Genomic DNA, 12646 nt, shown 5'->3' with positions numbered 1-12646 from the left:
TACGAGACACTGTTCCCATTGAGATAGATCGCGTCCATTGAGTCACCAGGGAAAAAAAACCCTAAACACTGAAACTAAAATAAGATGGGGGGTTAAAACCCATTCAGTCTGCCTCCCCAGGACGTGTAGCTGCATCCATTTCACAACCGCAATCGTTCAAAGTACAAACTTTCTCCGACCAAGTTGAGTCGAGATGAAAGTCTCTCCAGATCAGTGTAACAATCAATGTTGTTGATGTTAAAAAATAAAATAAAATAACTGCGGATGCTGGAATCTGAAACCAAAAAGAAAATGCTGGAAAATCTCAGCAGCATCTGTAGGGGGAGAAAAGAGCTAACGTTTCGAGTCCAGATGACCCTTTGTCAAAACTGGTGATGTAATATCACCTAAGTACCTTTGAAAGATAATAAGATTGTTGTGTGCCGTTCGAATACAGTTCAACGGCGGCACTTCAACCGAGAACAGAAGAGTGACTGGGGTTTGGCACATTGCCCTGGGGCTGCTGAAAGTGGGAATTGACACGGGGCGAACTTGTCACTTACTCCCCGCTCCGCCCCCTGAAGTATCCTTTTGCGTTGACGTCAAAGTGTTCACGTGACCTGGTTTGTTACATCGCTCTGTGTTTGGACACATCAGGAACTGCACCGTCCGCTTCAGCTGATCATTCTCGGGTTCTCCTGCTCAGAAAATGCCTTCTGACAAGTCATTCAAACAGAGGAGAAGCTTCGGTAAGTACTCGAGTTTCAGGAAAGAGGGAGAGCAGAGCGGACCGAGGGAGGATCAGGAGGGGAGAAAGGTAGCAGTTTGGGGGGGGGGGGGGGGGGGGGAAGAAGTCTTGACGTGTGTCTCACCTTCCTCCCTTCCTCCCTCTCCGGGGCTGTTGCTGTTTTTCTTCTCTCTCATTTTTGCCTTTGACCTTCCTTCTCTCAGCTGACTGGGGGTGATGCCGCTGTGGACTCATTTAAACAGCTGCTAGCTAGCAGGACAGGCAGATCAGAGCCAGGGAAAGGGGGGTGGGGTGTAAGAGGAGAAATGTGGGAGAGTGTTAGTGGGAGGGAGAGAGGGAGATCAGTTATAGACAACAAGAAAGAAACCGTCTCCAAAAGTGGCTAACAAAGGGAAAGCTCACTCCCTGAGATCGCCTGGGGGCAATGCATTTACCAATCCAACGCACACTTCTCCCATCTCTTATTGAAATGAATCTCAATTATGTTTTACTCCCCTTTTCTCCGCCTGAATTTTGTGAGCTGCAATCTCTGCAATTGTGTCCGGAGCCAGCCTTACAATTCCTGAAATAGGGCTTTCGAAGGGATGTGGATTTTGTTGTTGTGGTTGCTGTATTCACACGTTGGAAGCCATTTTACAGTAAATTTGTCCTTTTTTAAAAACACAAAATGTTTGAATGACAAGGAGAATTCGCCTCCTCCTTTATCGACCCTTCCGAGTTTAAAAAAAAAACCCAAAATGCGTAATTTAGTTAGCAAATCAGTCAAATTGTCCTTTCCCCTACAATAATCTGTTGGCAAATAGGTGTTTATAGAAACCTAAGTGATAACTCGTTAATAAGTACTAGGTAAACGTTAGGGAGGTTTACTGCTCTTGGATGGGAAATGCTGTTTAGCCCAGACGTTCTTACATATTTACTTTCAATTCCAAGGGCAGCTTGTACCCAGTTTGACAAAAATAATGGCAGAGATTATTTTGTATTTGACTTCAATTACATGTTTGCTATTAATTTGTAAATCAAAATAGCTATTGACAGGATGTGTTTTTCTGCCATTCATTTAACTGATTTTTAATATTTGTATTTAATATACTATTTATAATATTTTCAAAACTGATGTTAAGCCAGTTTAAAGTGAAGGGGTGTGACAAATGGTGCAATGCACACTGTATTGTTATTAGATAGGAGTAGGTTAGGGTTTGGCCTCGATTGCCTCAGAGAGACTGAGTTTTCAATGGGATTTTCATCTTCTGAGATGGTGCGGACACTCAAGAAAAAAATGTTTGGGTGTCCCGCACTAATCTGTCAAAGGTGTTGGATTTTGAAACCATAATTCTTCTACACCAGTTACTGAGTGAGGCCTAGTTTGAGAAGGGCTGGTTGCTGTCTAGTGAGTTGAATCTTGGCTTTTGTTTCTTCAATATGCATTCAAATGTCAAATATTGCTCCTGAGCTTCAAGTCTTAGGCAAAACAAAAGTCAGTTTAATGACAAGATCCAATTTGTTTCTTTTACTAGATTAACTATATTGTGATTTTTGGTACTGTATCTCATTTTGCCCTTCCTTCCACAGAAGGTGTTAACACATTCCTCACTCACGAAAACCATAATGCTATTTAGTATTGTGATTCTGCCTGTAATATTGCCTGTCAATGATCCAGTAGTTGAACTCCAAGAATTTGTCCTTTATTGTTTAGTTGCCAGATTTTACTACATATTATTAAACCCATCATAAAAATGCTGAAAGATTGGGGAGATTTACTTTTAATGGGACAGGGCCCTTTTTATTACCTTGGGATTGGCAAGACTGCGGTCCATTGCAATTTGTTGATATACCTGCCTCGATTGAAGATCGATATAGGCCACTGGGCCCCAGAAGCACCTTCACTTACCCTCTCTACCTTTATCCCAAATGCATTCTTCTGATGTGGAGCCCCTGCCTGCAAACATCTAGATGAGGAAATAAGGATGTAACCTTGTACAGGAGCTGTGCACACAACTCGTGTTGTGCACTCCTTTCTACAGGTCCACCTTACCCCACCCCAGCTGAACTGATCTTGATCAGCTTGACCCAGAAAAACCCTAAACTCCCACCAGTGCTTGGTGAGGGTGTAACACTGCCCATACCTTACCCTCATGGAGTCCCCACTGACCTTCTTGCTAGACCACCTGCTTTACCTGTCTAAAGGAAAAGGCCCAGATCCTCTCTACTGGAGTTACAGAGCCTGTACTGAGCTCCCTCAAAGCCCTGACTCTGTGCAACCTGCAAGCAACACATACTGCATCCTGCAATGACCCAAGAATGGTGTGTGGGATACACCAAATTTAATCCTTTAATTCACTGACAGAAATCAGCCTTTTCAGTGTTAGCTGAGTTTAGAGTAATATTGTCTTGCTTTTCTTTTGTTTGTGGTACAGCTGATCGAATCAAAGAAGTTCAACAAATCAGAGACCAGCATCCTAACAAGATACCAGTAAGTGTTTTTTCTTCCCTATGATCAGAGCTGAATCGTAAACTTCTGTTTCTTGGGGAGATGGGCTGATTGTCAAAGCAGATTCTTTTCTGTGTTGGGGGGGGGGGGGGGGGTCTAAAAGGAAGTATGTTGTTAACAAGACGCCTCACTTTGGGACCCAGCTGAAGAGGAAGGAATTACTGATTTATGAAAGGAGGTGAGTGGGGCTAATGTAAGACGAGGTCTGGTACAGGCGCGATGGGCAGAATGGCCTTCGGTGCTCCCATTACAGTCAGCCCAGCCCTTCCCATTGACCGCCTAAAGGACGAGGAGGAGCATTTGCAAAGGTCGGCGGGGGGGTGGAGATTCCCAAATTGTTCCTTTGTTGTCAGTTCTCTTTTACTTTTCACTGCACACGGATCCCAATCGGGGGGGGGGGGGGGGTGAAGGCGGTGGTTGAAACGTATTTACTTGGTGGGTGGGTGAAGAATTGGAGTGGTTCCACACCGTGTGAGTGTTGATCAGGTCCTGTCCTTTCCAAGTGTAGCCGCTCCCCCGGCCGCTGGTTAATGAACTTCGCTGAGCGCCCAGGCTGCTCTCTGCAGACTTGCTGCTAACAGGTGGACTGTCAGTAAAGCAGAGAGAGAGAGAGAGAGACACACACACTCACAGCATTACATCATGGTCTTTTACCGCATTGCGTTTCGGGTAGGAAGCTTAAGTCATGGTAGCTCCCAGCACAATAGAGCTTAATGACAGACAGACCACCCTCTTCACCCACCCCCGCCCCCCCCCACCGACCAACCATCCAACTCAACACATCAGATGCTGGGGGACAGGGCTGCTCTTAACGCCTGACCAGCAGCGAATTTATAAATGATTACACAGTTTGCCCATTGCATTCTGTATGTGTGTTGGGAGTTTGTCTTAAAGGAACGAGCGACTCCTGCTAGACTGTACGTTTCAGTGTTGGTTTAATTCGAGTTTGACACGACTGTTTTTAGGTGAACTTTGGGGTTTAGTGCTGGGAGTACAGTAGCGTTTTGAGAATTTGGAAGGGGGAGGGGATTGCCAGGGGCGATATTGAAATTTTAAAACGTTAAAAATATATATATATATACAATTGACCATTTTCTGGGTCTGCAGAGGGATTGATTGGTGAGGGGAAGTCGGCTTCTGTAATCCTGGCAGGTAACCATCTAAATTGCCCCCTTGGTGTCCAAAGATGTGCAGGTTAGGCGGGATATGGGATTACGGAGTGGGCCTGGGTGGGGCTCTCTTTCAGAGGGTCAGTGCAGACTTGATGGACAGAACTTGTTTCCATCCCCCCCCCTCCAAGATTTAATCTTCAGATGAAAAATTACTTTTTTTCTTTTGCTGGGCGTTTTCTGGTGTTTACAGAACCGTACCCCTGGGTGAATACCTATTCATGATGAGGCCAAAATCAGATGCTGCTCTGAGATTTTGCGGGTCCCCTGATTTAATTGAATGGCAGAACAGGCTAGAGGGGCTGAACGGCACACTCCCCGTGTACTCTTAATAGGATCTGAGTGTGGTATTCGTTCCAATATTTTGTGCCATATCAGTGATGAGAAAGCCGTTACACCCAGCATGGTGGCAAAGTAGTTAGCACTGCTGCCTCACAGCTCCAGGGTCCCAGGTTCAATTCTAGTCTCGGGTGACTGTCTGTGCAGAGTCTGCGCGTCCTCCCCAGGTTTGCGTGGGTTTCCTCCGGGTGCTCCGGTTTCCTCCCACAGTCCAAAGATGTGCAGGTTAAGTGTATTGGCCGTGCTAAATTGCCCCTTAGTGTCCAAAAGGTTAGGTCGGGTTACGGGGAGAGGGTGGAAGGCTGTCCTTAAGAAGGCTGCTCTTTCCAATGGCCGGTGCTGTCTTGACGGGCCGAATGGCCTCCTGTACTGTAAATTCTATGACACCCATTGAATGCATTTAGACTTGATGTTGAGGAGCATAATTGTGTAACTCCATAGAACAGGGCAGGCACATGAAGGCCCTTTCTAATAATCCTGTGATCAACAGATCCCATGTGCAGAGAGAAGCGTGACCATTTGTGCAGTCGCACTGCATTTCAACCCCTGAGCAGTTAGCATCACACGTCGTTTTCATTCGCTTTTAAGGCAGCAGAAGAATGACGTTTTGTGCCATTGCAATATGCTTATCCTGCATTGAGTGTTTAAATTACACTGAAGGGCCCAGACCTCAGTAATAACCATCACCAATAACTTGCCCGTAAAGAATTCCCCCACCCCCTCTCCCACCAATTGCTAAATACTATCGGCTGCATTGGGCGGAGAATTTATTTCCTATCCCTTGTGTAGATAGGCTCCAATATCTTTATTTATGCAGCCATTGTGGCATTAGGTCAAAGGTATTATTCCTATTCCTGCTACATTTAATTCTGGTTTAACTTTGGCTTGCGTTGCGTCCAAACATGATGAGAGAAAACATTCAGCCACCGTCTGTCTCCCTGGGGCTGTAATTTGAGTATTAAGAGCTTCTTTACCTGGTTTCACAAAGCTGTCTGGTCACCGTGGCCCAGACTGTCTTATCACAGCATCCCCTTGAGGAAGAGGAGTCTGTGGAACATTGGGTCGACGGTTCTGTTCAAACCCAGATCTCACTAAAGTTTCCACGTCTCATGTCCTTCTTGGATCAAACTTTTTGCCCTTAAAATGAAGTTGAAGATGGTTGCTAAATCAAAATATTTGGTCCCTCTCGTTCCTAATCCTGCACCTGCAAACGTGTTTTGTCAACATTTTATTGACTGGAGATATTAAAGTCATAACATGGAGTGAGACCATTCACTCTTGGTTGGCAATTCCTGCAGTGCAGTGATGGCTAATAAAATATTTCTCAATAGGATTGGCACTTGATTGCACACAGAAACCTGTGGACCATAGCATTGAAATACTTTGACTTGCAGGTGGCTCAGATTGTCAATACTAACTGAGATGTAGGATTCTCTACTAATAAAACAGCAGCTAATTAAATTGCAAAACAACAATAATTTATCAGAACAATCAAACAAAGTAGAAATATAAATAGGACAGATCTTTCTGAAGTTTGTGGACCAATTTACAAGATCAACCATGTAGCGTAAGGACCATGGTTCGAACTCTATAAACAAATTTCAATGGGGACATCGGGCAATCTGAAGTAGTGGGATCCTCCGCTGCATTTACTTCAGTAACCTGCCTTCCCAGTAGACAGCTGCCAGAGGCTTCATGAACAAAATGCCATGTGAGAAGATGCCTTATTGCCCTGTCCATTATCGCTAATCTCCTCCTCAAAGCCTAAAAAAGATTAAGTGCCCTTGTTTTGTGCTGGTTTGTATTCCTTTGCACAGGAGTGTTTATTATGTGTTAGATCAAAATGTATGTACTGATGATAATCCTCCAAGTTTTGGTGGGTTGAGGAAAGGCAACTTGCAACATGATGTCCCCCTTTGACAAATGCAGGAGAAGTGACATGTTAAACAGCGAAATCTTGCGGAAAGCCTTCGGATTCCTGAAAGAGCTGGAAATCTGATACAGTAGTTTCGCAATAGAATATTGGCCAGAATTGCTGACTGTGGAGAATACACTGACCTCCATTGATGTAACAATGGTGTAAAGCAGGAGTGTATCATGGCCCTTCTGCGCTTCAGTATTTCCTTCGCTGCTACGCTTTCTGGGGCATTTGATGGAGATGTTGATGGAATATACATCCAAATCAGAACAGATGGCAACCTCTTCAACCTGAGAGAACTGAAATTTTCAACTGAGGTATCAAGAGATGATACTGGAATTGCTATTTGCTGAAGACGGTGCCCACATATCACTCTGTGAGCGTGACTTAGAACCATGGAATCCCTACAGTGCCGAAGGAAGCCATTCAGCCCATCGAGTCTGCACCGACGCTCTGTGAGAGCACCTTGCTTAAGACCACACCCCCACCTAACCTGCGCATCTTGGACACTAAGGGGCAATTTAGCACGGCCAGTCCACTTAACCTGCACATCCTTGGACTGTGGGAGGAAACCGGAGGCAACCCAATCAGACACAGGGAGAATGTGCAAACTCAACACAGACAGTCACCCGAGACTGGAATTGAACCCAGGACCCTGGCGCTGTGAGGCAGCAGTGCTAAACACTCTGCCAACGTGCCCTTCAAAAGATCATGGGTTCCTTTCAAAAGTGGTTGACAATGATGGGCTAACCATCAGTTTAAGGAAGCCGGATACTTCACTAACCACCATTGAACTCTGACTGTACCTTACCTACTAGAACTGTCAATGACACAACCCTGAAAGCTGTAGATAACTTTACCTGTCTCAGAAGCACAATCTCCAGAATCGTCTGCATTGAACGTGAGATGACAAGTAAAATTGCCAGAGCAAGCTCAATATTTGCCCGTTTGCACAAGAGTCTCTGAAGGAAACAAGATATTAAACTTACAACGAAACCTCCTGTGTGTAAAGCTGTGGTAATACCCACCTCCCTATATGCCTGTGAGACATGGACTACACACTCTAGACATTTTAAACAATTGGATCAGTTCCACATGAGTTACATTCAGAACATCATGGGCATCAAATGGAAGAACAACACTCGAAGAGCAAAAATGTCTGGAATTGAAGCACATCGTCAGCATCTAGCTCAGGTGGAGCAGATTCCAGGAAGACTGATGATAACACCCTTATTCACAATTTAAACTTTGGCACTGCCTGAGAGGTAGACCCAGATTACGGTTCAACATGAACCTGAATGGCATGAACACCACAGACTGGGAGAAAAATTACACCAGGAATGACCCGGGGTGCGATCTGTCAAACAGCGAAGGACGAAAGGCAAGGTACAGACAGCAGGCAACCCCAAAAAATCAGACCATTCATCCTTGCTGGCCCTGTGGTAAGCCATGACTGGAGGTTCCCTCCATCACCGTGGTTCCACTGTAGGTTTTTGAAAATACGCATTTTATTCAAACTTGTATCAAAGTAGGTTACAGCAAATAAACACCCCGGGAAACATTCTTCCCAACAATCAACTATACAGTTTGTACAGATTTTTCTCCTTTTTCACCCCCCCACCCCCCTGCGACGAACAGCTCCTCAAACACGGTCACAAACATCCCCCACCTTTTCTCAAACTCCCCTGCAGAGCCCCTTAACTCATACTTTACTTTCTCTAACCACAGGAAGTCATACATGTCACCCAACCAAGCTGCTACCCCCGGTGGCGATGCCGACCGCCACTCCAGCAAAATTTGTCGCCGTGCAATCGGAGAGGCGAAGGCTATGACATCGGCCTTCCTCCTCTCCATGAGCTCCGGCTTCTCTGAAACCCCAAATATTGCCACCAAAGGGTCCGGGGTCCAGTCTCTCCTCCACTATCCTGGCTAAGACCGCGAACACTCCCGCCAAAATCTTCCCAATTTTTCACAACCTCAAAACATGTGCGCATGATTCGCTGGCCCCCGCCCACACCTCTCACACTCATCTGGGGCTGGTTTAGCTCACTGGGCTAAATCGCTGGCTTTTAAAGCAGACCAAGGCAGGCCAGCAGCACGGTTCAATTCCCGTACCAGCCTCCCCGAACAGGCGCCGGAATGTGGCGACTAGGGGCTTTTAACAGTAACTTCATTGAAGCCTACTCGTGACAATAAGCTATTTTCATTTCATTTCATTTTCATCTGCTACCCCCTGAAAGAACCCACTCATTCTCGCCCGAGTCATATTCACCCTGTACATCATCTTAAACTGTATCAGGCTCATCCTTGCACATGAGGAGGTCCCGTTTACCCTTCGCAGTGCCTCACTCCATACTCCCCAATTGATCTCCATTCCCAACTCCGCTTCCAATTTCTCCTTGATCTTCACCTCCCTGCTTCCCCAGCCACTTATATCCACTGTAGTTTTTGAGTATCTGTTTTATATTAAAAATTTATGAAAGGAACAATCTGGTGCGTGGATTCCTTGTTACATTACTGAACTTTTTTTTTTGGAAAGATAAGATTGTTATTGCGTAAACCCATCTCTTCACTTTGAATCTGTTTTGTCAACAGGTGATCATTGAAAGATACAAGGGGGAGAAGCAATTGCCAGTGCTGGATAAGACCAAATTCCTAGTTCCCGACCATGTCAACATGAGTGAACTTGTTAAGATTATTCGGTAAGTGTTACCTTCCAGCAAAGGCAAAGAGAAGTGAAACCACCTGTGGTGTGGAGATGCAGGATGTGAAATTGCAGCTTGGTTTGAAATGCTGGGGTTTGAAAAATGTATACTAACAGAGGTGAGACGTGTTCACTGTGGGCCAATGTCACCTTGTTTGAAATGCCTCTGCCATTTTAAGCAGGGGAACTGTTGTGAATAACCCTTTTTTAAAAAAGAATGCACATATAAAAATAAATTAAGCATTCCAACATAACCATATAACGAACTGCACAAAATTAAATGCCTCTGCTTTGCTCTAAATACTAGAGGGACCAGACGTGCGTGTGGCTGTGGGTAAATGTACTGTGCGGTTTGACATAGAGGCCAGGGAGGCATCTAACATGAAGACACAACGCCCACTCTGCCCAACGGGTCGCTAGTTACCTTCAGTGTCCTCAGGTTTTACAATGCTGAAGGCTATTGGGTGGTGAGCATGCTGCTTGTCAAATGTGCATTATTTAGCTCCAGGCAGGAGGGGCTGAATGGTCACTTCTGTTCCTATGTTCCAGCAAAGTTAATTTGATGAGATAGTAGAGGGTCCTTCCCATTGAATCATTTCCAGTGCAAGGTTGTCCCCTTCAGGAGAGCAGTAAGGCAGCGCTGACATTAGATGAAGTTGCGATTATGCTATACTCTTAATTGTAAAACTCTAAATCCTTTCAGACCCATATTTCATGCTCCTGGTAGTTCTCCAGTCTCTGAAGGATAACAACCAGATTATGTTTTTGTGTTTTTAAAGATTCTTTATTTTTAAATTTTTAATCGTTAATTCTCCCCTTTCGACACTGTCCTTGAAGCAGTTTAAAATTTGGCCGTCAATGAGTGAATCCTGCAGATCAGTTACATTTTGTTAAACTTAAAAATCTGGGACCACAAGGGTGACATGATGGCTCAGTGGTTAGCACTGCTGCCTCACGGCGCCGAGGACCCGGGGGCAATATCGGCCCCAGGTCACTGTCCTTGTGGAGTTTGCACATTCGCCCCGTGTCTGCGTGGGTCTCACGCCACACAACCCAAAAAGATGTGCAGGGTAGGTGGATTGGCCACGCTATATTGCCCCTTAATTGAAAAAAAAAGAATTGGGTACTCTAAATTGTTTTTTAAAAATCTGGGACCACAGAATGTTGCATTAGAGAATGCTTTGGATGGGTCACCCGTGACTACGTTTGCTTTTGTGTGGGAATGTCAAGCAGAAGTCAGAGGGGAGGAAGAGATGGAAAGAAAGGAGAAAATGGGGTAAATTCAGAGATGCAAAATCAACATGTAAGTGACAGACAGCTCCTCGAGTGCCAGCTTGCCCTGAGTCACCGTGATCCAGGTTAATACTGGCAATGTCCGACACGGGCACATTACGATCCCGCCTAAACTCCAGTGCGGTAATCCCTTCCCAGGTGTGTGCATTAATTCTCAGTTCATTGGAGCAGTGCTTTTATTATCATTGTTCAAACATATGTTCAGACATAGAGCTGAACCAAAAAGGGAAGGCGGGATTGGAATCAGCCCTGATCTCCATCTAGATTCAAGATTGAGATCAGTTCCCTAGACAGCCTCTGGATTTCCTTGTATTTGTCGAGTTCAAATTATAAAACCAAGCACAGTGGAGTTTTTTTTTGTACGTACTTTGAGTCAAAGTTCCAGCTCAAGTCACGCAGTTGCGATTGACTGACCTCTTACAAAGGAATGTTGGCACAGTCATTCAGTAGCGAATCCTTTGTGTTTGCATTGAGAACCAATGTTTGGTTTTTGTGTTGTTAATATGTAAACTTGGTCTTGATTAAGATCTAAAGCAATAGAAGACCGACCCGCCTGAATTTCCCATTTTTAATTGAATCACATTGTCTTTAAAAGTAATCCAATTTGTACAAGGGCTGTGGTCAGGGATGAAAATCTCACTGAATTACAAGCCCAGACTAATAAATGTTGGTGCTGAGAGGGATTTGATTGTTCTCATCCAGGAATTGCAGAACATTAACATGTAGATACAGAAAGCAGTTAGGAAGGTGAATGACATGTTGGTCTTTATTGCAAGGAGGTTGGCGTGTAAGAGTAAAGAAGCAGTTATCCAGGGTCCTGGTGAGGCCACACCTGGAGCATTTTGGTGCCGTTTTGGTGGCCTTATCTGAGGAAGGATGTTCTAGCTCTTGAGGCAGTGCGGCGAAGGTTTACCAGACTGATTGATTCCTGGGATGGTGGGACGAGAGTGTGAGGAAAGATTGAGCCGGTTAGGATTGTCTTCGCTGACTTCCCAGCGGGGGTGATGTCGGCCTGAAGGAACCGCTGAGAATCGGAACCCCTGCTGCGATGCCAGTCAATGGGACCATTCTGGCAGTCACAGGCTGGGACTGAAAGGACGAGAGCTGCTGTGTGGTGCTGGGAAGACCATGACGCAGAGCGGAGGGACATTTGGAACTTTTATGGCGATTGGAATGGGAATCAGATGGTAACGATCATTCTTTTCTTTCTGCTGAAAAAGTGATGCAGATAATGTGTCACCTGTCTCTGTTCCAAAAGGATTGTATATGCTGGAGTTCAGAAGAATGAGGGGAGGGGATCTCATAGAAACCGATACAATTCCAACTAGACTAGACAGGGTAGATGCAAGAAGGATGTTCCCGATGGTGGGGGTGTCCAGAACCAGGGGTCACAATCTGAAGATACAGGGTAGACCATTTAGGACAGAGATGAGAAGAACCCAGAGAGTGGTGAGCCTGTGGAATTCATTACCATAGGAAGTAGTTGAGGCCAAACCATTTTTGTATGTTTTCAAGAAACAGTTAGATATAGCACTTGGTTCTCCCCATGTTTGCGTGGGTTTCGCCCCCACAACCCAAAGATGTGCAGGGTAGGTGGATTGGCCACGCTAAATTGCCCCTTAATTGGGAAAAAATGAATTGGGTACTCTAAATTTTAAACATAAATAAATAAATAAAGATATAGCACTTGGGGCGAAGGGGTCAAAGGATATGGCGAAGGCGGGATTAGGCTATTGAGTTAAATGATCAGCTATGATCATAATAAATGGCGGAGCAGGCTTGAAGGGCCAAATGGCCTCCTTCTGTTCCTATTTTCTATGTTTCAATGTCTTGCTATAATTGTGAGAGTACTGTATACAGCTTTGGTCTCATTAACTAAGGAAAGGTGAACTTTCCTGAGCGTGGTTGTAACAAAGCCTCACTGGATTGATTCCTGGTGGGATGGTTATCCTATGAGGAAAGATCGAATAAAATGGGCCACTGCTCTGGAAGTTAGAGTAATGAGAAG

At 45.0% G+C, this 12646-nt stretch overlaps 1 protein-coding gene across 1 annotated transcript in view; it reads left to right on the top strand.

Annotated features, from left to right (window-relative positions):
- Positions 1 to 561: 561 nt before the first annotated feature.
- The window catches only part of LOC140428565 (microtubule-associated protein 1 light chain 3 alpha), a 56811-nt gene continuing 44726 nt past the window's right edge, over positions 562 to 12646 (top strand). The window contains exons 1-3 of the mRNA XM_072515185.1: positions 562 to 728; positions 3142 to 3197; positions 9237 to 9343. Of these exons, the coding sequence (XP_072371286.1) occupies positions 689 to 728; positions 3142 to 3197; positions 9237 to 9343 (203 nt within the window). The 5' untranslated portion in view covers positions 562 to 688. The remainder of the gene's footprint in view (positions 729 to 3141; positions 3198 to 9236; positions 9344 to 12646) is intronic.

This window comes from Scyliorhinus torazame, chromosome 8, assembly GCF_047496885.1.
Source record: "Scyliorhinus torazame isolate Kashiwa2021f chromosome 8, sScyTor2.1, whole genome shotgun sequence".
Classification (NCBI taxonomy): Eukaryota; Metazoa; Chordata; class Chondrichthyes; order Carcharhiniformes; family Scyliorhinidae; genus Scyliorhinus; species Scyliorhinus torazame.
The sequence above is the reverse complement of the archived record's forward strand: the minus strand, read 5'-3'. Positions and strand labels throughout refer to the sequence as shown.